The 24365-nt window shown below is 42.0% G+C and overlaps 1 protein-coding gene across 1 annotated transcript in view; it reads left to right on the top strand.

Annotated features, from left to right (window-relative positions):
• Positions 1-24365, top strand: part of LOC145346376 (lipoxygenase homology domain-containing protein 1-like) — a 40420-nt gene that overhangs the window by 7639 nt on the left and 8416 nt on the right. Inside the window, exons 3-8 of the mRNA XM_080193536.1 lie at positions 2474-2552; positions 5605-5739; positions 6408-6601; positions 20783-20869; positions 20999-21131; positions 23230-23378. Of these exons, the coding sequence (XP_080049662.1) occupies positions 2474-2552; positions 5605-5739; positions 6408-6601; positions 20783-20869; positions 20999-21131; positions 23230-23378 (777 nt within the window). The remainder of the gene's footprint in view (positions 1-2473; positions 2553-5604; positions 5740-6407; positions 6602-20782; positions 20870-20998; positions 21132-23229; positions 23379-24365) is intronic.

Here is a 24365-nt window from a genome sequence, read left to right as displayed (position 1 = left end):
TAACTCAATCCATCAAGTCCCGGTAGCATCTTAATAAATCTTTTCTTTCTAGTTTAACAGGGTGACCAGAACTGCACACAGTATTCCAAGTGTACCCTTATCAATGTCTTGTACAACTTCAACAAGATGCCTCATATCCTGTATTCAATGTTTTGACTGATGAAACCAAGCATGCCAAATGCCTTCTTCACCACTCTGTCCACCTGTGACTCTGCTTTCAAGGAGCTATGAACATGTGCCCCTAGATCTCTTTGATCTGTAACTCTCCCTAACGTCCTACCGTCCTTGTGTTTTCCTTGATTTTACTTGCCTTTTTTTCACCTTCTCTTTGTTTCTATAACTTTCTTTTCAATTTTACCTCTGTGCTTTTAATACTCCTCTAGGCTGTCTGGTGTGTTAAATTCTCAGTATTGGGCAGAAGTTTTTGGTCCTATTTCACTTTGACATCCAAGGGTGGTCAATATTTGTGAGCCAACCCTTCTCTATGTAGGATCATATTGTTTTGAATTCTCTTCAGCCCTTCCTTAAATATCTCCCACTGCTCTGACACTGATTTACCTTCAGATAGCTGTTTCCAGTCCATTTTTACCCAATCACATCTCAGCTTAGTAAAATTTGCCTTTCCCCAGTTTAAAACTTTGAGGGTGGATTTCTCGTCCCGTCCTCCATGGGAATCATAATGGGCGAGGGACAACTATGCAAAGGTCCGTTGACCTTGGGTGGAAAGTTCCGGCCTTGGGGCGAGCACAGCTGGAAAATCTCACCCTTAGGGCTCAATTTTACCATTGCAATGGGCGCGAAAACTTGGTAAAATTGGGCAGTAGGCCATTAACGCAATCTGTGCCCACATCCATGCAGATACCCAGTTTACCAAGGCCCGAAAATGGCCGCGATCAGATTCACGGCCGAAATGGGCACAATGGTGATTTAAATGCATTTGCATGCATTTAAATTGAATTAATGGGCTGCCCGCCCAACTTCACCAGCATTTGCCCCTTTACCATTGCATCCACGTGTCCAGATTTGGCACAAAACAGACCTGCTTGGCAAAGGTCTGTTTCGGGCGCTCCAGCTTCTGAGGAGGTAAGTTCAGAGCTTCCAACAGCTCTCTGACTCAGATCAATGGTGGTGAGCGGGGAGGGGGGGCGGTGTGGAGGCGGGCCAGGTCATTCTCTGGTAGGGGGGAGGAGGAGGTGGATCAGATGTATCTCTGGTAAGGTGGGGGGGTGGGGGCCAGATCGCTCTCTAATGGGGGGGTGGGGGGAGGGGTGCGGAGGGAGACCAGATCATTATCTGGTGATGGGGCAGGGGCACAGGGAGGCCAGATTGTTGTCTGGTGGTAGGGGAAGGGGGGAAGAGGGAGGCCTGATCTTCTCTGGTGGGGCAGGGGGAGGGAAACGACTGAGGGGGGGTGGTGGAGAGGGGAATCCACTGTCACTCTGCGGGCAATCGCTGGAGATAAAGGAGAGCAGGTGGCTGCGATTGGTCTAGGTACCGGAGGGGATGGTTGGATAAGGGGGACGGTTATGTTGTGGGGGTGGGGCGATGTCTGTGGGGGCCATTGCTGACGCTTTTTGCTCCTGGGCCGCTTCATCCACTTTTTGCGGCCTGGGAGCAATGTGACAGGGGTGTGATTTTCAGATTTTTTTTCTCACCGCACGTGCGCAGTTCAAAGCTCCAATCATTTCAGGCATGATAAACCCCGCCCACAGCGCAATTCAGATTCATGATTGTTTTTTCAAGCGAAGTGCTAATGGGGGTGGTTTTCAAGTTGGATCTGAATTGTGCCCAAATCCAGCACTTAGAATGAAAATGGTTAAATCTGGCCCTTAATCTTGGTTTATCTTTATCCTTTGCCCAACTTCTCTAAATCTAACTAAATTTTGATCATCACCAATAAAATGTTCTCTTATTGATACCCCTTCTGTGCTTACCCAGATCCATTCCCTAAAACTATGCCCCCAAGTGCCTTCTCTTGTTGGGCTTGTTACATCCTTTCTGGACAGACAAGTTCTCCTGAGTGCATTTTAAGGGATTCTGTATTCTTTGTATCTTTACCACTGAATTTATCCCAGTTATCAGTATTAGGGTAGGCTAAATTCCTGCATTTCTCAGCATTTTTTCTACATACTTGCTGCATGCTACGTGTAAAAGAATATTATTCACTTTTCATTTACAAATATAATTAATATAATGTGGAGAAAAAAGTAGTCAGCAAAAATATGTTTCACTTTCTTTTAATTGTCCAACAGGTTAGAAAAATCTTTTAGAGATGGTGGGGGTGTACAGTGAGTGAGAAATTTTCACTTTATTTATCTGTATCAGGACTGATGGAATTTGAATGAAGCAGCCACTAGAAAGCTGATGTGCTTTCATTTCTAACAGCTAATCCAATTAGCCAGTTTCAGCATGTACTTTATATAACACAGAAGTTAAGAGTATTTACACAATTACTAATTATCCGTTCTTTCAGGTGAACATATTCAAGATTAATGCTGTTTGCCTTGGAAAACTATACCATGTTATTATTGGATACAATAGCCAGAAAAAAGGTATTTCTAATTACAGTCTTTAAGTTTAACAGCATATAAGCAGCATTGATATGACATGAATATGAACCAATTTTTTTTTTTGTTCTACTTTTCAACAATGTTGAATATTACTGAGTAGGAGGAGGCCATTTGGTCCATTTGGTCCATCGTGTCTGTGCTGGATGTTTGAAGAATCAATCAACTTAGTTCAAACCTCCTGCCTTTTTCTTGTACCCAGTTCCATTACATAAATCTCTATCGGCACTGCCTTCACCACACTCTCAGGCACTGCACTCCAAAATCTAAACACCTGTTACACGATAAAGTTTATCCCCATTTCATCAGTGCTCCTTCTGACAATGAACGTAAAATTGTGCTGTCTGGTTCTCAATCCTTCCCCCAATAGGTACAGTTTCTTCCCATCTCCTCTGTCCTGATGCCTTATGATTTTGAATACTATCAAAGCTTCTCTCAACCTCTTTTCCCCATAAGATGATATGAAATATGAATAGAAGTAGGCCATTCAGCCTACCGAGTCTGCTCTGCCATTGGATTAGATCATGGTTGATCTGTCTGTGACCTTAACTCCACTTTCCCACCTATCCTCCTTAACTTCTTTGGTGATCAAAAATATGTCTGTTGCCAAAAATGAGACATGTCAAAGCTTACATCTTGCACTCTTCAGGAGACTTTGCAAGAGTACCAGTTTAAGGAGAAAATAACAATTTAGAGTGTATGAGAAGAGTATGCTGATTGGTTAACAAGTGGACTTTGATTGGTAGAGGCATTGCCATGGAGAATGCACCAGTTGATGATGACTGACAGATAACTGCCAAACATTGTTTTAAATTTAAACCAGGCAACTTAACCAAGGCATTGCCCTGAAGAGTGAATCAGCAAATGGCTACCACCTGTTTTGTTTAGCTGAAACATGCACCATGAGTGTATATATTTTTTCTGTCTACAGAGAGCAAGGCTTTGTGTACTATTATAAGTAGCTTCCAGTACACACAAGTATACTACACTGCAAGCCTGACTGACAATTTTAAATTGACTGATTATCAGCATAATTCTTAGCACATGCGGTGAGGGTGATCAAAGTCCGACCAACTCACGAGACAACTGTAGCAAAACATCCCTAAATTTATATTCCATTCCTCTTAAAATAACATTCTACTTGCCTTGTTAATCATTTGCATGCAAGCATGCATTCTAGTTTTTTGTAAATCATGTATCAGGACACTGAGATCCTTTTGTTCCTCAGAAGTTCTGGAACCTCGCTCCATTTAAATAATATGTTTTTTTAAATTGTTCCTGCTAACTTGGACAAATTCACTTTTTCCCCACATTGTACTCTATACCAAAATTTTACCCACTTATCTAACCTATCTATATCCTTTTGCAGACTTCATATTTCCTCTCCTCAACTTGTTTTCCTGTTTATCTCTGTTTCATCAGTAAATTAAGCAACCATACATTCGATTCCATCATCCAAATCATTGACATAAATTGTACACTGTTGAGGCCCCAGCTGATTCTGATGCATGCCTCTTAAGTGATGGAAGGGGTCATCAAGCAATACTTGCTTAGCGACAATCTGCACACTGATACTCAGTTTGGGTTCTGCCAGAGTCACTCAGCTCCTGACCTCCTCACAACCTGAAACATGGACAAAATAGTTGAACTCCAGAGGTGAGGTGAGAGTGACTGCTTGAAGCATCAAAACCTCATTTAACCAAATGTGGTATCAAGGGTCCTAACAAAACTGGCAATAGAAGACCCTGACATTAAGGGTATGACTTCCTCTTGGTACAAAGTTTCCAGGTAACATTCGCCCTCCTTGATGCATTGTTTTGTCTGCAGCTTGACCTCCAGCTCAGTGTCTCTGAGCTGAAGCTATTTAAACTGCAGAGATATTTATTCTGGTTTACCCCAGTGTCCAGGAGCTCCCAGACATTTGTTCTCCACTCTACAGCCTTCTGCACTCAGCACTGTATTCAGCTCTTTTAGCTCATAACTTCTGCGTCCATCGATTTAGTTTTCTTTCCTGGTTCAGTTTTTCTCTTTTTCTTGGTTTCAATAGATTGTTAGTTCCAGATATCTTTTATTGAATTCAAATTCCACCTTCTGCCATGGCGGGATTCAAACTCGGATCCCCAGATTAGAAGCTGAATTTCTGGGTTAATAGTCTAGTGATAATACCACGAGGCCATCGCTTCTCCTTTTTGCGAAGATTTGATACAGGTTTTCAAAATCATGAAGGATTTGGATAAAGTAGAGAGGGAGAAACTATTTCTAGTGATGGAAGAACCAAAGGGCACAGATTTAGGTTAATTGACAAAAGAAGCAATGGTGGCTTGTGGAAACATTTTTTCACAGAGTGTTTAGGATCAGGAATGCAATGCCTGAGTATGTATAGAGACAGGCTCAATTGAGGCTTTGGAAGGGGAATTGGACCATTATCTAAAAATGAATATTTTCAATGCTTGGGGACAAAGGCAGAACATTAAGTGCATTGTTCTTCAAAGAGCCAGCACAGACATAACAGGCAGTATGGTCTCCTCCTGTGCCACAACCATTCCTTGGTTCCACATGATATGTCAGCTCTTGCCAAGCTTATTCACCAATTTGTCACTATATAAATTAAAAGAGCTTCTTTGTATTGTGACCTTAGTCCACATGCATCTCAGTGACTGATTCTAAAGATCTAAGGAGCCAAGTGCAGCTAATGTTGTCCATAAACATTTTCCTGCAGATCAATGGTGTTGCTTGCTTGTTATGGCCATAAACAATAACTGTGTTCATGAGTGTTTATCTATTGTCTGCTTAAGGTACTGAATGCCCTTAAGAATCTGCAGTTACAACTGATTTCCAGCCTTTTGATTCCCAAGCATTTGGGGAACATATTTGCCTCAGTAAGAGAATCTGTCATTGGCATCTCCCCCCAGTGCCTGTTGCTGCAGCCTAGCTGTTTTCCATTGAAAATGAAAATCACCCCTTTATATCTTGTTCCAGCTGATGTGGACTGGTTTTACTTTGGCTTTAATGATTTCAATTTATATTTCATAATCAGATGATTGGTTGCTGGAGAAAGTTATGATAACGGAGGGGGAAATGCCGGTTTCTAGATATATATTTAAGCACAATAACTGGATTGGAAAACATCAGAAGGACAACGAATTCTCTGAAGTAATCATCCATCTTGAAGGTATACAAGTCATTAATATATCTGACCCAACTAATCATATTCAGTAACATTGTGGCACAAAAGGAAGTTAACTCTGACAATATTCTCCATTGCCTTCACTGCAAGTACTTACAAAAGTACAAAAGAAAGGAATTTGTATTGATTTAACGATTTTTTAAAATGAATAAGCTATTTGTAATATTTTTCTAAAATCATAATCACGTTTCTTTATAAAATAATGGTCTGAGACTGTCTGATGGTAAGCAAGTATTTGGCTTCATTTTGCTCCACTGTTGTTTCTCTTGAAGTCAACAAAAGAAAATGTTTCTCTGAAACAATGTTTGAATACTGTACAAATGTGCCATATGTATCTATAATAAATTAAAGACTTACCTCCAAACAAACCTCCTAGTCAGAGTTTTCCAAGAAAGAAAATTACTACATTATAATTTTATTTAGGTAATTTCCATTATTAATATGAGCATAAAAATATATCAATGAAAATAAATATATGATCAGAAGGTACAACTTTAAAACAACAAATGAATTATGTCTGAATCTAGTTATCTTCTACCCTGTAAATGGTATCACATCAGGACTATACTTACCCACGATTTTTTTTCAATGCATGGAAGACTGACCAGTAGTTATTATTTTTAAAATCAACCTGTTTCTTTGATCTTATTCAGAATCTGATGAAATTTACACGAACCCATTGAAGCATGTTATATTTGACCACAAAGAGCAGTGGTACATGTGGATACTCAGGTTGCCTGACAGTGGAGAAATATTGCGAAAACCAGAAATGTCCATGATTGTATTTGGAACGAAGGGTAAAACTCCTTTGCTGAAAATTGCAAATATGAAAAATCTCCCATTTGAAGTAAGTTAATTTTGGAAGAAAGCAGCTCAAAACATTTTGTATGTTTACCATTTCTTCCTTTTGATTACATTTTCTGATTGTAAGCTTAGCATAAATAGTATACTATAACTCTTTTTATGCTTCAACTTCAATACGCCATGTAGTTACAATATTTTTCTCCATGCAATAAAATCATTACATAAAATTTTGTTGTCAGAACAACAGTGGATGGAATTTTCCACTTTTGAGACGCTGGTAGTGGGTGGGTTCAGCAGCACCCGATCCACTAGTCGGAAGGGCGTGAACTAGCGTCCAATTCCATGTTTGGAAACTCATTAATTATGTACAGGATAGTATCTCTCCAGATCATCTAGGGGCTGGGAGATAATTTGTCCACCCGCATTATGTAACACAGTTGAAAGTCTGAGGGAAATCCACCCATGGACATATCTGAACATGAGAAAAAGGCAGTTCCGTCTCACTTCACTCACTAGGCTCTCCATAGAAACATAGGAAATAGGTGCAGGACTAGGTCAATCAGCCCTTCCAGCCTGCTCTGGCATTCAATATGACCATGGCTGCTGCTCTATATTAATACCATGCACCTTCAGAGTCTAGGCCATTGTAAGAGGAGGGTGGGCAAAGGGAGCTCCTGTATGCCAGGAATGAGCCAGCAAGCAGACGAGCCTCATCTCTCCGGTCTAGAAGGCCATCAGATCGGACATTAATGTGACTGGAAACCATGCCCGTAACGCCATCCAGCTCAGGAAGAGAATGAATCATCTAATCTCCTCCACCAGGGTAATTTATACTTTAGTTCCCTCCAAGATCAAACTCTCATCATGGCATCATGCACTCAAAGCGTTAATCTTTAAAGGGAGTTCACACAACTAATAGCGGGTGACACACATCTCCCCTTATTCTCTCACGAAAACTTTCACATCCCCATCATCAGATCTATCATACTGCTCATACTCCATCCTCTAATCCTTCTGGGGAGGGCTCTCCACACAGGGGCATGCATCTTCTCCAATCTAAGCTTCATGCCTTCTCAGCACTTGATTAACATTTGTCTTCATCTAGGGCAAGCTTGTCCACAATAGAAGGGATAGAGAGCAGACTGAGGGAGACATAGTTGAATTCAGGAGTTGAGAGGGTTGGATTATGCAGAGAGGCTGAGTATATTGGGACTAAACTCATTGGAATTCAGAAGAATGAGGGGAGATCTTATTGAAACATATAAGATTATGAAGGGACTAAATAAAATAGAAGCAGGAAGTTTGTTTCCACTGGCAGATGAAACTAGAATTTGGGGGCAAGGCCTCAAAATAAGGGGGTGCAGACTTAGGACTGAGTTGAGGAGGAGCCTCTTTCACCCAAAGGTTTGTGAATCTGTGGAATTCTCTGCCCAGTGAAGCAATTGAGGCTACCTCACTGAATGCTTTTAAGGTAAGGGTAGATAAATTTTTGAACAGTAAAGGAATTAAGGGTTATGGTGAGTTGGCGGGTAAGTGGAGCTGAGGCAAGAAAAGATCAGCCATGATCTTATTGAATGGCAGAGCAGGTTTGAGGGGCCAGATGGCCTACTCCTGCTCCTAGTTCTTACATTCTTATGTTGTTACAATCAACATCATGGCCCTCGGAGAATGTGAGGAGGCTGCAGCTGAGATCACTGGAAAGGACAGGAATCACTCCTGTGGGAAAGGGGAGATTGGATATCACAGTTAGATTCCAGGAGGAGTAAACTTAAGGCAAGTGTAGATGATTACAGTTCTCCTCGCTCTCATTGCAATCGTCTTTCATCTCAGGAAATGTCCAGCCATCTACATCAAAAATACGTCCTGCATTCACACTTGCATATTCTGGCCTCATGAATTGTCAGGTCATGATCACTGTATTGGTCCATAGTGCCCTGTATTGCATTCACTCTGGGAACTGAGTGTCCACTAAGAAACAAGAGCAATGTGAGAGAGGACTTCAAACAGTTGCTGCCAATTACTGATTAAATTACAGCAGTCAATAAGATGACAACATGCTGGGGATCACCTCTTCCTATCCATGTCTTGTCTTCTGCCACTTCCACTGAGGAGACACAACTGCCGTTAGTCAGACAAGGCTGATGAGCTTCCCTCACATAATGGTCTTACACATGAGGCCAGACTGATAGGACTGATGCTCAGAGTTAGATGCTCCCTGCTTGACCTGAGCAGTCAAGAGTGAATTTGGTCATAGGCAGAGAGGACTGGGAGTAGCTGCACATTCTTGGAATGGGAACAGTGGGAGGCAGAGGACAGTCGAGGGGTTGGGAATCTAAAGCTTGACAAGATTAGCTAAAACGCTAACAAATCAGTGGGTGAGAGTCACATATATAACTATGCAAATATGAATGCATGACCTGTTTTTGATGTGAATCATTGGACATTTCCTGAGATGGCATTGTCACATTCATACTGACATTCAGTACCTTACTGAAGTTCCTGGATCTCCTGATCTTCATCCATCAATGAGATCTCATCCTCCTCCATTTCATCCTCTGGCAAGGAGTCATCTCTTTGTATTGCCACATTGTGAAGAGCGCATCAGACAGTGATGATGAGTGATGGGGAGTACTTGTATTGAACCATCCGAGCGCTCTAAGCATCTGAAGTGCATCTTCAGAAGCCCTCTGGTTTGCTCTATAAAGGAGCATGTAGGTCCACAGAGCAGCACTGCACCTCTCCTCGGAGAGATTCTGAAAGTAATACATTGGTGTCATCTTCCAGTCTCTCAGTGGCTACCCCTTATCCCCAAGTTGCCAGTCCTGCAGTTGTTCAGGCACTTCAAAAATCACAGGGATCTGGAAATGACTCAAGATCTGGGAGTCATGGCAACTCCCAGGGTACCTGGCACAAAATGTATTTCCAATGATCACACCAGTTGAATGATGATGGAATAGCAATAATCTTTAGAGTTGATAAACATTAGAGGCTGCTATCCTGGAGTCTTTAAAACAACATTGAAACAGTTTATTGCACTCTGCACTCTTGAGAAGCCTGAAGCCAGTGAATCTTGCGTCCAAAGCAAACCTCACAAAGTGAAATACTTTCCAAGAAAGGACATCCGTAACCTCATTTATGCATCAGTGTTGTAGATTTCTCTTGCTACTCATTCATGGAATGTGCCCAGCATTTATTACCCTTTCCTAACTGCTCTTGAACTGGCTTCTTGAACGACTGTAGTCCATATGGTATAAGTACACACACAGTGCTGTTAGGGAGGAAATGCAGAATTCTGACTCAGCAACAGCAAAGGAACAGCAATAGATTTCCAAGGCTTGGATGGGAACTTCCAGGTGGTGGTGCCCCCAGGTATTTTCTGCCTTTGTCTTCTAAGTGGCAGTGATTGTGAGTTTGGAAGGTATTGTCTAAGGACCCTTGGAGTGCTGGTGAAATGCCATAGACGTCCCATGTTGATTCCTGGGAAGAAACACCGGCAAAGCATCGCAGTCACCTCCAAAGCCATTGGCAGGGGATAACCTCAGCTCCAAGGGGCATCAGATCTTCACAAAGAATATGGCTGACATGACCTACCATAGCTCAGGACAAGCACAGACATGCCCAGCATTATCTAGCACTCGTTTGTAAATTAAAATCAATCTGGGCATCCCTATTGTGCAGAAAAGGCTATTTGAGTCTGCACTGATTTTCTAACAGAATATCTAACCTAGGCCCTCTTCCCACCCATAACCCCATACATTTCCCATGGCTAATCTGCCTAACCTAAAAATCTTGGGACACTAAGGGGCAATTTAGCATGGCCTATTAACCTAACCAGCACATCTTTGGGGTGTGGGAGGAAACCGGAGCACTCTGAAGAAACATATAGACACGGGGAGAATGTACAAATTCTACAGTCACCCAAGGCTGGAATTGAAACCGCGTCCCTGGAGCTGTGAGGCAGCTATGTAATACTGTGCTGCCAGAGATTGGAGAACCTTTTCGGTATATCCTTCATCTGGTGATTCGCTTCCATTGTCTGGTTTTCTCCTCTTGACCCTCTGGTTCTTTCTCTGAGTCCCACTAGCCCTGAACATCAGCCGGGTCTTCCTGGCAGAGCTGTGCTCTGTGTTTCCTCTCCCTCCTCAACAACCTCCATTGCATCTCTGAAAAGCAGCATTGAGTGCTGGATCCAAGTCCATTGGCAGTGATTGTGAAACAGCCGGACACATCAAGCTGCGCATTATTCTAACTGAGCACACGGCACTCAGCCCCACCCTGGATCTCCTAATGTTTACTGATGCAGTGTGCCCTGTGCACTCCATGACTGTCTCCACTGTTTGAGTTTTGACTGTGAGGTCCACAAAACCCCAGGGTTTTCTCTACTCTGACTGTTCTCCACTAAGCCCCAGAGATGTTTTTACTCACTGACTCTTGACTGGAAGATCCAGACCCAGGACTGATTTTCACATTTTTGCCCATTACTCTGATGACTGAAGACTACAGTACCTTCCTTCCCAAACCATTCCTGTCCCACCCCACCCCACCCCTTACGAGTCTATTTGCAACCCATCCCTCTTATGGCATACGAACAACACGCAACCCTTTCCTATTTGAGAATCTGTATTCATCTCTCACATTCATACATGTGGTATCCCTCTCATCTCCTGTTTGTTAGCATTTCAGCTAACCTTGGGTGTCTAGAATCCCACCCCTCAGACTGCCCTCTGCCTCCCATTGTTCCCCTCTTCTTCCAATATCTTGCAAAGCCTTTCTGTCCCCCAGCCTCCCCAGCCCATTACATAGCCTTGCATTGTCTCTCATGTGTTCATTCTTCCCATTATTATTGAGCCCTGCCTTGTGATGATGGAGGCAATCTCCAGGCAGAGGGAAACACTCCAGCCCCAGTCATGTGGCCGTCCACTAGCATCGCAATGATACCGGCACAGCACTATTGTAGGTAAACTTCAGAAGGAAATCAGGAGGGCTAAGGAGACATGATGTTGCTTTGGCAGTCAAAGTGAAAGATAAGCCTAAGAGCTTCTACAGGTATATTAAGAGCAAAAGGATAGTAAGGGATAAAATTGGTCCTCTTGAAGATCAGAGAGGTCAGCTATGTATGGAACCAAAAGAAATGGGGGAGATATTAAATGGGTTTTTTGCGTCCGTATTTACTAGGGAAACTGGCATGGAATCTACGGAAAAAAGGCAAACAAATAGGGAGGTCATGGAACCTATACAGATTAAAGGGGAGGAGGTGCTTGCTGTCTTGAGGCAAATCAGAGTAGATAAATCCTCAGGACCAGACAGGGTATTCCCTAGGAGACTACTGTTGAAATTGCAGCGACCCTGGCAGATATATTTAAAATGTCGGTATCCATGGGCGAGGTACCGGATGACTGGAGGATAGCTCATGTTCCATTGTTTAAAAAAGACTCAAAAAGTAATCCAGGAAATTATAGGTTGGCAAGTTTGACGTCAGTAGTAGGTAAATTATTGGAAGGATACTAAGAGAAGGATCTACAAATACTTGGATGGACAGGGACTTATTAGGAAGAGTCAACGTGGCTTTGTGCGTGGTAGGTCATGTTTGACCAATCTAGTAGAGTTTTTTTGAGGAGGTTACCAGGAAAGTGGATGAAGGGAAGGCAGTGGATGTTGTCTACATGGACTTCAGTAAGACCTTTGACAAGGTCCCGCATGGGAGGTTAGTTAGGAAGGTTCAGTCACTAGGTATACATGGAGAGGTAGTAAATTGGATTAGACATTGGCTCAATGGAAGAAGCCAGCGAGTGGTAGTGAAGGATTGCTTCTCTGAGTGGAGGCCTGTGACTAGTGGTGTGCCACAGGGATCAGTGCTGTGTCCATTGTTGTTTGTCATCTATATCAATGATCTGAATGATAATGTGGTAAATTGGATCAGCAAATTTGCTGATGATACAAAGATTGGAGAAGAAGTCGACAGTGAGGAAGATTTTCAAAGCTTGTAGAGGGATTTGAACCAGCTAGAAAAATGGGCTGAAAAATGGCAGAAGGAGTTAAATCCAGACAAGTGTGAGGTATTGCAGTTTGGAAGGACAAACAAAGGTGGAACATACAAGATAAATGGCAGGACGCTGAAGAGTGTAGTAGAACAGAGGGATCTGGGAATACAGATACATAATTCCCTAAAAGTGGCATCACAGGTAGATAGGGTCGTAAAGAGTGCTTTTGGAACATTGGCCTTTATAAATCAAAGTATTGAGTATAAGAGTTGGAATGTTATGGTGAGGTTGTATAAGACATTGGTGAGGCCGAATTTAGAGTATTGTGTGCAGTTTTGGTCACCTAATTACAGGAAGGATATTAATAAGGTTGAAAGAGTGCAGAGAAGGTTTACAAGGATGTTGCCAGGACTTGAGAAACTGAGTTACAGAGAAAGGTTGAATAGGCTAGGACTTTATTCCCTGGAGCATAGAAGAATGAGGGGAGATTTGATAGAGGTGTATAAAATTATGACAGGTATAGATAGAGTGAATGCAATCAGGCTTTTTCCACTGAGGTTAGGGGAGAAAAAAACTAGAGGGCATGGGTTAAGGTGAAGGGGGCTTCTTCACACAGAGAGTGGTGGGAGTGTGGAATGAGCTGCCAGATGAAGTGGTAAATGCGGGCTCACTTTTAACATTTAAGAAAAACTTGGACAGGTACATGGGTGAGAGGGGTGTGAAGAGATATGATCTAGCTGCAGGTCAGTGGGACTAGGCAGAAAAATGGTTTGGCACAGCCAAGAAGAGCCAAAAGGCCCCTTTCTGTGCTATAGTTTTCTATGGTTCTAACTATTTGTGTAACACTCATCTCCAAGCCCCAAGTGAAGTAAAGTCTGAAGTGTGCACACTACCTTTTTTCAAATGAGATTCAGAGCACCGTGGTTTAACACTGGCAAGACACAAATCTGGAAGGTAGCATGTGATTCTGACGAGAAACTAGTTTAATGAGCATGCATGAGGTGGTAATGAATGTAAATGGTGTTCACATCACTACACTGTGAAATACTCGACCCACTATCAACCTGCCATCAGGAGAACTGCAAGTGAGTTTTATATTGGGCGTTTCTGAACTTTTGCCTGCTGTTGGATTCATCGCTCCCACCTGCCAGGAAATCCACCATGGGTTGGATGGGAAAATTCTGCTTACTGAGACTAATAATGCTCAGTGTTATTTATATGTAAATGTTTTTGCAACTTTAGGTGAAGGCAAATGTGCAGTTAAATGTGGAGATCAAAATGTTGCTCTCAGAGATGCGTTACTCTGCCGTTAGCTTTGTGAAAACAATGAGTGGGATTTTTTTCCCTCTCTGTGACGTGTTTAACGGTGATGGGAGGCTGCTTGCTGGTGGTGAAATTTCATGCTCCGTCTATTATCAACAGCGTTCCCCATCGAGTGCACCCCATGCTGATGGCAGACATAAGATGGGAGTGCAGCATCAGCAGGATCCTGTGTAAAAGCCAGCGCAATTTCAGTGACCATCTTGTTATTATTCCCCATTCAAATATATTGAGCTGCATGGTCCATGCTTGCATGATAGATATGTAGGCCAGAATTTTACCGCCTCGCCCGCCCTGGAATCGGGATGGGCAAGGCTTGATAACAAATTCTCCATTGGCTTTGGGTGGGATTTTATGAACCTTGCCCGAGCGAGATCAGAAAACCCCACTGATAGTATGCTTGGCATAGCAAATTAAATTGTTTCCAGTCTATGTGCTCTATTAATATGACATTAATCATTGTCATTTGACTTTTGATACAGAGCTACACAGTGCCAATTTGAATTGCTTTAAGAGATTTTATTTTGAATTTAAAATAAATATGTTTTTACTTTCATATTTCTGCCTCTTTTTTTCTCCATTAATCTGATTTTTTTTCCATTTTCTTATTTTTTTAGTTGATTTGAATTCACCCATTCTAACTTACATTAAAGTCTCAGTACTTGAGCTGTTAATTTCAAAATGCTTCAACATGACTGTTTAGGGGCACACACATTGGTTCAGTGAAGTCTCAGGTACCTTGAAGAGAGATGTGCCATTTCCATTTCACACTTCCAAAATATCAGTGTCACGAAGTGGGCAAGCAGCATCATTCATTGCTCTACCAGGGGAGATTTAGGGTCAATCTTTTCATAGGAAACCACACCCATTACAATCATATTTTGCCCTGCCTGATCATCCTTTCTATCATCTTATCTCTCCTCCCATCCATGCTTTTACAGTTGCTTTGTTCTTTCATTCCGTCCCACCACTACTTTGCGCCCCTTTGTCTGTTTATTAGCTTAAAACCTATTAAGTCTCTAACATTTTCCAATTCTGACAAAAGATTATCAAAACATTATAGGTAAGGCTTTTGTTTTCGGGTGGAAACCTTGATACTGGGATCGCTTCTGGGTCCCAACCCCCAACTCCACAGCGTAGAACTGATGCACCCAACGTGATTTTTGTTGAATTAAATAATTAACAGCCAGAACTCTCCAACCAATTCAACAAGGTGATGGGTTTGTAATGCTGAACAGCTTATATGATGATCTTCTGCATTTAGTTAGCCAGCAGTTGGTTGATGCAGGTAAACCATGAGAAAAGGCATCTCAAAACGGAAGTGCTTTTCCAGCACTTCAAAAACCTTTGAGAATAACAATGGCCACAGCTGTTGGATGTGGAAGGAAAATCAGATGTGGTCATTTTCCTGAATTGCAGCATTCAGATGATCAAAGAACACTGCCGTTGGGTGGGGCAGGGCAGGGGACAGGGGGCAGGTGCTTAATACATCCTTTGGTTTCAGTCCAAACTTGTCTCCTTAAGAATGGCCTTCCAGCAGAATTGTGTTGGAAGAAAACCCCAGCCAGCAGCTGAAAGCTCTGGGTTCACCTGGCTATGCTTTGCCTCTGCTGGGTTTCCAAAATGCAGTCTCCTCGGCCTTTTTTTTCTCTCTCCATAGATTCTGCCTTACCTACTGATTATTTCCGGTGATGAAAGAATGGACAACTATTCGTTAAGTGTGTAATGATTTCAAACAGGTAATTGAGGTTGGCCCATTGGAATATGAACTCCCTGATTAAGGAGTCAATTGATGGGCCCATCAGGGATATCTTTTGTGTTAAAGTTGACATTAACAATTTGAACAGCGGGTGAATATATTGATTCCATCTTGGCCCAAAGAGGGACTTGAACCCTCGATCCTCAGATTAAAAGCCAGATGCTCGACCAACTGAACTATCTGAATGCCATTCCTTGATCAGGGAATTCATTTTCCAATAGGCCAACCCCAATGGCCCGATTGACGTCATTACAATGTGGCACCTTATTACAGCTCAGAACCAATCTTTTTGGCCAACCAAACAAACTAACTCAAACTAACAAGGGGACAAATTAAAAAGACAGCCCCCATAAGGAAGGGAACTGCCTGAAACAAAAGACAAAGTGGAAAGGAAATTTAAAACATCACACCAAAATGTGATTAAAGGAATCAGTAATACACCCTAGTCCCTGTGGTGCTCAGCAGGCACAGAAGGCATTAACAGTGCCCTTGGACACCGCATGCTCCCTCTTCAGGGACTTCCAGCCATGAATATAGTCGCAGTAGAGCGGCAGACAGGTCGGACAACCCCTTTGGTTGCCTGCTGCCTGGTCTTGTAGATGGCAAGCTTTGTCAGGCCCAGGAGCAGGTTCGTGAGGGAGGACCTCCTTCCTCCCTGCCCCCTGGTGCACTGGGTGTCAGTAGATCAGGAGCATGGGACTGAAGTGCAAACAAAACATCAACAAAAAGTTTTTGAGGAAACTAAAATGGGAGTGCAGTCTATAACAGTGAACATAGACTTGATCCACAGACTCCACAAGGTTGCAAAAAGGGCAGGTTACAGTTCAGAACCATCTCCAAGCACTTCACAGCCTTGCTTGACAAGTTTGGTGACAGTGACTATTGTACTTATGCAGATGAATAGGGTAAACACCCTGTGCATCTTAAATCAGTTTTTGGCAGTAAATGATGTGGACGAAATTGTGAAGAAAATGAATGTCTGGCTTATATAAAACTAATTTGTTACAAGCTGTCGCTTATGGAAATTAAATCACAAAATGGTGTCTGCTTCGTAGTTGGGACTGAATTTTGATTTTTGTGTTTGAGCTATATATTCTTTGAATGTTATTGCTTTCCAATCTTCCATTGCAGATTCATGCCTGCAAAATTCTGCTTGTGCTGCTCTTTAAAAATGTTGTCCAATTAGTCCCACTTGCCTGCTCTATCCCAAATCTTCATAAACTTTTTTGTTTTCTTTTCCGAAGTAAGAGAATGTTATAAAGCAAAGAAGTTGGCCCTTTGGCCCATTGTTCCTGCACTGGCTCCTTGAAGTAACTATCTTATTAGTGCCCATCATCTACTCTTTCCCCAAAGCAATGTATTATTTTTCAAATATACACCCAGTTCTTTTTTGGAAGTCACTAGTGAATAGATTATTATCATAAACAATTATTTTGTTTTTTTCCTGTTAGATTTTGTTTAGGCTTGCAAATATAGATTTAATGAGAAACAGGGAAGTAACCACATGAAAGCCAATTCCACATTACAGTGTCACAAGTAGAAAGAGGAATGCATATTGGAAGTCATGGGTGCACAGTTTATAACATTTCTGCAAGCACCCTCCTCACGGGACCTATAGGAACATAGAACCGGTCCTGCTTTAACTTTATGTGATATAGATTTCAAGTCATGAAAAATATGTTGAATCATAATCAAACAGCAGAGGTGCAACCTCCTTGACCCATTATGTCTATGGAATAGACACTTTGAAAGGGCTAACTATTTACTCTCATTCCCCTGTTTTTATTTCCATAGTATGTCATAGGGTGTCTTGACAAATACATGAATAGGATGGGAATAGAGGAATATGGTCCCCAGAAGAGTAGGGGGGTTTTAGTTCAAATGGGCAGCATGGTCAGTGCAGGCTTGGAGAGACGAAGGGCCTGTTTCTTTGCTGTAATTTTCTTTGCCCTTTGCTCTTACAGTGCTTTTTTGCTTAAGTATTTCTTCAGTTTCCTTTTTGAGAGTTGCTACTGAATCTGCTGCCACCACCCCTTCAGGCAGTGCATTCCAAATCATCACAGCTCAGTACATAAAAATTGCTTCTCAACTCCCCTCTGAAACTTTGCCAGTCCTCTTAAATCTGTAACTTATGTTTATCCCCAAGCCAATAATTTCTTCTCCCCACTTCCCTCACCACCACTTTCAGTGCACTGTTTCTCTTTGTTAACTTTATCAAAATCCCTCATAATGTTAAAACTTCTTAAATTTCTCCTTAACCTCCTCCCTCTGAGAACTCTGGATTCTCTACCACATAATCAATGTCCTTCATCTCTGGTATCATTTTGTTGAATCTTCTGTGTACCCTCTCCAAGACCTTTGCATCCTTCCTGCAATGTGATACCCGGAATTAGACACAGTATTCTAGCTGAGCTTAACCAAGGATCTATGAAGATTTAACATTTTTTTGTTATTCGTTCACAGGATGTGGGTATCGCTGGTGAGGGCAGCATTTATTGCCCATCCATAATTGCCCTTGATAAGGTGGTGGTGAGCCACCTTCTTGAATCTTCTCATCAGTCATACCTTTATCTTGTCCTTTCGATAGAACAGAAGAAGGTCGATGACTTTGTCATTTCTGACCTTATCTCGCCTCACTCATCCAGCCCTAAGTTATGTGGAGTCAGCCTTATCAGACCTTTCAGAGGTCAAGCATAACTTGACCTTCTCTGGTCTTATTCATGTCTTACATTATGCAGAATCAGTTTTATCAAGTCTTACAGGGGTCTGGCATTTTGGAATAGCTTGATCAACTTTCCTTACTTTGTACCAAGTACTTGACCAATTTTCCCATTATGCCACTGTTTCATTCGTACAACTTCACATATGTATAGTTCTTATTTTCCTAAATTTCATTATGCTGTTTCTCATTAATTTCTTAACTAACCATATGACTCTATCATCAGATGGCCCCATTATCTCATTGCTTCAGCCAAGGGTACAGCCTTCAATTCCACCTTACCTTTTTCCTGTCCTGTTCAGCAATGAATGTCTGTAAAAGCTGCTTTTGTTATAGCTGCTGGGCTGGCTGCACCTGGAACTATCTATCAGGTTGTCTACCATCATTCTTTTTCTACCTGTGTAGTCACTGAAAAAACAAGCAAGAAAATCTTTGGTTTTCTTGTCCATTTTATACCTACAATTTTTCTGAGAAAATTCTGCCCATGGTCTTATAAATACCTGTCGCAAAACATCCCTGCTTTTATATTCCATTCCCCTTGCAATAAACAACATTTCATTTGTCTTCCTAATCACTTGCTGTATCTGTATTCTAACTTTTTGTGAAATATATACCAGGACACACAGATCCCTCTGTACCTTACAGTTCTGCAATCTTTCTTCATTTAAACATGCTGTTTTTCTATTCTTCTTACCAAAATAGACAATTTCATATTTTCCCATAATATACTCCATCTGTCAATTTTTTTCTCCACTCATTTAACCTGTTGATATCCTTAAATTTGCAAGCTGCTTAAATCCTCTTCATAACTTACTTTCCTATTTTCCTATCATGAGTAAATTTAGCAAACATACATTTTGTCCGTTCATCCAGGTTATTGATATAGTTGAGGTCTCATCACTGATCCCTGTTTTACTTCTCTTGTCACATCTCGGACATATCATTTAGCCTATTTACCCAAGCAACCTCAGCTAGATCTCTCTGCACACTTATGTAATTGGCCTTTTCTAAGTTTAAGAGAGAGCTTTGACTACTGGAAGATGAAGGGCATGAAAGCTACCATTATTAAAATCAGCACACAGAGAGAAAGCTCTTGTTGTGATTGCAGATGTATTGAACTTAAACCAAGTGGAAGCCCTTCCTCATTATGATTCAGAGTAAGTGGTCAGGATGCCATGATGACCCACACCTGGGGGACTGCAGGAATGGCAGTGAAATACATTGCCCCTGTGCCTGTGAGGCTACAGCTTTTATGAAATTACTGTATTGTCCGCTCTGGCAAAGAGGCCATCCATGACCCGCAAGATACAGTAGTATGCTGCCATTTGAGAGATGCCACTAAAGTCCACAGTTGATTCTTGGACATGAAGTTCAAAGTCTCAGTGACTTTGATTGCTATTGAAGGGGGGCATTGCCACCCTATAAGTGTTGTGAGGCACAACGTCTTCATCAAAGAGCACACAGATCTCTGTGAGCGTTTGCCTGGAGGGTCGCAGCCTCCCACAGCACTCAGTCTCAGTCATCTTTATGTAGTTTTGGCTTTGATGGCAAATCCTGTGGTGAGTGTTTGGCCTTTGTTGCTTTCCAGCCCCTTTCCTGTTCTGTGCCTTCCTGCAATGTAGAGTTTCACCTACCCTGTGAAAGGTGTTTGTCCTCATTGCCACTGGGCCCCAAATCTGATAGTCATGCAGCCATTATCTGTAGTTGCCTTTCTTGTGCTCATCTAATTGCCCTATTGCAATTAGGAGGCCTGCCCCTTGCTCTTCTGTCCCCAAAGTGGGGGGAAAGGGAGGTGCGAGCAGGGGCTGGAAATGAGTTTATATTTATTTGTTTCCTTTTCTTCAAATGATTTTTTTCTCGTAAGTTTGCTTTCAGACATCAGGACAAGGCACATCTTTTGTTCCCTTTCCTCCCCCATTACCATTCATTTGGACTATTCTGTCATTCAATGTTTCCTGCCTTCCACCCTATCAGAGACCTTTCTTTTGTCCTTGTTCCACTCAACTCTTGATCAAAATCTATTTTATCTTTAACTTTTCCCAGTTCCGATGAAAGGTCATTGATCTGAAATGTTGGGTGAAATTCTCCAGCCCTACCCACTGGTGGGATCTTATGGTCTCACTGAAGCTGACACCCGCTGTGGATTTCCATATGGCAACACGGGAAATGAATGCAAATCGACTTCAGCAGGACTGGATGATCCTGCCAATGGCAGGGGGAAGAGGTGAAGGGATTGCTGGAAAATTTCACCTCCTAACTCTGTTTCTATTCCACCAATGCTGTCTGGGCTGCTGACTGCTTCCAGCATTTTACCTTTCTGTAAGGAACCTATGCTGCATTCTAGTAATTTCAGCTTTTTGCTGAAAATAATCCAATTTGTTTGTGATTACTGCTCAGTAAATTTGTCTTAGTGATGCCAGCACATTGTCTATTGTCTTTCTATAGTTAAGCCTTGAAGGAGTCGGTGAAATAAGGAAAGTTTCCTTTGTGTTGCTAAACCCTTACTTGAACAAGGGGATAAGACTATTTAAGGTAAGAAATTTATAGGAAAACTTTGAACAACCTTTTGGAAAAATACCATTGCCTTTTGCTTAAAATAAAAAATGTGTCATCTGTTTTTGGTCTAAAATCTAAATATGTATAATAAATCTATTATCCTAGCTCCGCATGAAGAACTTAAAAACAAAACAGGAACTGGGATTTAACACTGAACGTTGTTGGCTGTTTGAAGAACATGGAACGGAAACTGTGACAGAACTGGCAGCTGTTCGACCAGACCGACAACCACTGAGAGGTAAATATTCCAATTCTCTTCCTGCATCTCATGGTGAGCTCAGGCAGACTTCCAGTCATTTTCATAGCTGGTCACTCACTTGCCTGTAATCAGGGACTTATAGCTTGAGAAGTGCCACTTGACATCAAATATGGCTGACCCAGAGCCTCATTTACTACCAGCCATTGGTGTCTTTGGAAGGATTTTCAGGTTGACAGACTGAACCTGCGAGTTTGACCACATTATGAACACACCTTCCTTGGCCATCAAGTTCTGGGGTGGGATCCAAATCCAGAACTTCTGACTCAGATACAGGAACAGTACAAGAGGTAATTGCAATAAGGGTCAAATTTTCCCATTCCACCTGCCACAGGAATCGTAGCGGGTGAGGGACAGACCATGGAAGGATCTGCTGACCCCAACAGCAGTGGAAGGGGTGCTGTGGGATGGTGGTTTCCACTTTTAGGGTGAGTGTGACCAGAAAATCCCACCCTAAGTATTTACCAAAGAGCTAGTAAGTATTTCTGAATGTATTTTGAGTTTGATATTTAAAATCATAGAGTCGTACTGTGCAGAAGGAGACCATTCAACCCATCAAGTGTGCCCTGACCGCAATCCCACCCAGGCCCCAGCCCATACCCCATGCATTTACCCTAGCTAGTCTTTCTGACCCTAATTTAGCATGGCCAATTCATCTAATCTGCACATCTTTGGACTGTGGGAGGAAATTAAAGCACCTGGAGGAAACCCACACACACACAGGTAGAATGTGCAAACTCCACACAGACAGTGACCCGAGCCAGGTAGCAAACCCAGGTCCCTGGCACTATGAGGCAGCATTGTGCCACCATGTGCCTACCACTGTTCCATCGTGCAGTTTTATGAACTTAACTGTGAAACTTTCACCTGATTCAGATCATGTCTTCTTACAATGACACATTACATCTCCCAACGTTTCTGTTCTCTTTGATAACAACTGTTGACCAAGAAAATTGGATGCAGTGGGTGCTGGAATATTTTCCAGTTTTTGAATCTTTATTACCTGAGAGCCCCCAACAACTGGGCATTAATCTTCATGTGCAACAAACTGGCATGTCGCCAACAAAAGCAAGCAATCGCCATTGAGATATGATTCAAAATTGGGCATTACAGAGGACCTAAAGTAAGTGAGAAGGGGAAGAGGTGCTAAGGAAGGAATTAGAGCCCACCTCGGCACTTGCAGAGCTCTGTGGCTGTCTTGGATGTCTACCTAATGCCCTCTAGAGTTGAGAAGAATGAGAGGTGATCTCATTGAAACGTGCAAAATTCTTAAGGGGCTAGACAGGGGTAGATGCAGAAAACACAACTGGTGAGTTTCAAACTTGGGGGACACAGTCTCGGGTTAAGTAGGAAGTCATTTAAAAATGAGATGAGGAGGAATTTCTACACTCAGGGAGTAGTGAATCTTTGGAATGTTCTATCACTGAAGGCTATGAAAACTCAAGTTCAAGACAGTGATCAATAGATTTCTAGATGTTAATGATGTCAAGGGTTATTGGGATAGAGTGAGAAAATAGCACTGAAGTGGATAATCAGCCATGATCTGCTATGCTGTTGCTCGCATGACATGAACCACACCTTCTTGTTCCCAACCAGCTTCTTTCTCCTGGTTCTAACAACCTCCAGAACTTCCAGAGAACCAGAAAATCATCTACGAAAACCAGTGACTGCCATGATTCCCTTCTTTTAGGTTTTCCACACATAATTCCACACATAATTATGTCTGAACATTAAAATCCAGGCTCGTGTTGCAGTTACCCGTGAACCCAAACCAATTCTGAAGAATGGCATTTTTGCTGCCAACATTTCCCAGAGTTCAACAGCACATTAGCCATCTCTATAAATGAGGTTCATGTTTGTTTGAACATTGAAGTGTATGCTAATGAGATCGCTGGTGTGAGTTGTCACTGATGATGTTCTGCAGATTTAACTATTTCAATAATCCAGAAAATGATAACACAATGCTTATTGCTTCCAATTGCACAACGATAATTATCTGTGATTGTCTTATTATTTTCTTTCACAACTCTCAATACATTAGAAGAAACTATAATGGACTAACTGATTCTGCTTCCTGTAGATATTTCATATTCTGTGCGTGTGTTAACTGGAAATCTACCTGCAGCAAGCACTGATGTCGATGTTTTCATCATGATAATTGGCGAGCATGGAGATACTTGCAAAAGGAAACTCAGGCGACCTCATTCTGCACCATTTGAAAAACATCAGGTTGGTTTTGTTTTACAATAATCATGATTGAAAGTAAAGCTTCAGTTATCAAATAGCTTAATATATATTGTTGCATGGTGAAAAATGTTGTTGCTCTTATCACTGAGCCTCCCTATTACACCTATGATGACACCAAGAAATGGTTCTTGACTGCACATTGCTCACAACTGTCTAAGTAATTAAACACTATATATTGTTCACGTGCATTGGAAAATCAGAATGTTTCAGTAAATTACGAACAATAACAAAATCTCTGAAGTTTGAAAACAGCATATGGCATTTGTACAGTGTTGCTTCCTATCAGTGCTCAGAATGTTTAGAATAATAGATGCTCTAACTATAGGATGGATGGATAGTTCTAAGAATGATGGACCGTAAGACTTATGAGCGGAAGTAGGCCATTTGGCCCATCAAGTCTTCACCATTCAATGAGATGATGACTGATCCGATATGATAATCCTCATCTCCACTTTTCAGCTTTATCTCCATTACCCTTGATTCCCTTACTGATTAAAAATCTGTCTACCTCAGCCTTGAATATACTTAATGATGTAACCTCTGCACCTAATAGAGGTGTATAAAATTGTGAAGGGCATAGATAGGGTGAACAGCGGGAAGCTTTTTCCCAGGTCAGAGGTGACAAACACGAGGGGTCACAAGTTCAAGGTTGAGGGGGCAAGGTTCAACACGGATGTCAGGGGGACGTATTTTACACACAGGGTGGTGGGGGCCTGGAATGCACTGCCAAGCAAGGTGTTTGAGGCAGACATGCTGGGATCTTTTAAAACTTATCTAGATAGCCACATGAACAGACTGGGAATAGAGGGATACAAACGAATGGTCTAGATGGGCGCATGAGCAGCGCAGGCTTGGAGGGCCGAAGGGCCTGTTCCTGTGCTGTAGTATTCTTTGTTCTTTGTTCTTTCTAAGGTAAAGAATTCACAACCCTCTCCTGCAAGAAATTCATCCTCATCTCTGTTGTAAGTA

This window comes from Carcharhinus amblyrhynchos, chromosome 8 (genome assembly GCF_965287045.1).
Source record: "Carcharhinus amblyrhynchos chromosome 8, sCarAmb.v2.hapA, whole genome shotgun sequence".
In the NCBI taxonomy this organism is placed as follows: Eukaryota; Metazoa; Chordata; class Chondrichthyes; order Carcharhiniformes; family Carcharhinidae; genus Carcharhinus; species Carcharhinus amblyrhynchos.
The sequence above is the reverse complement of the archived record's forward strand: the minus strand, read 5'-3'. Positions and strand labels throughout refer to the sequence as shown.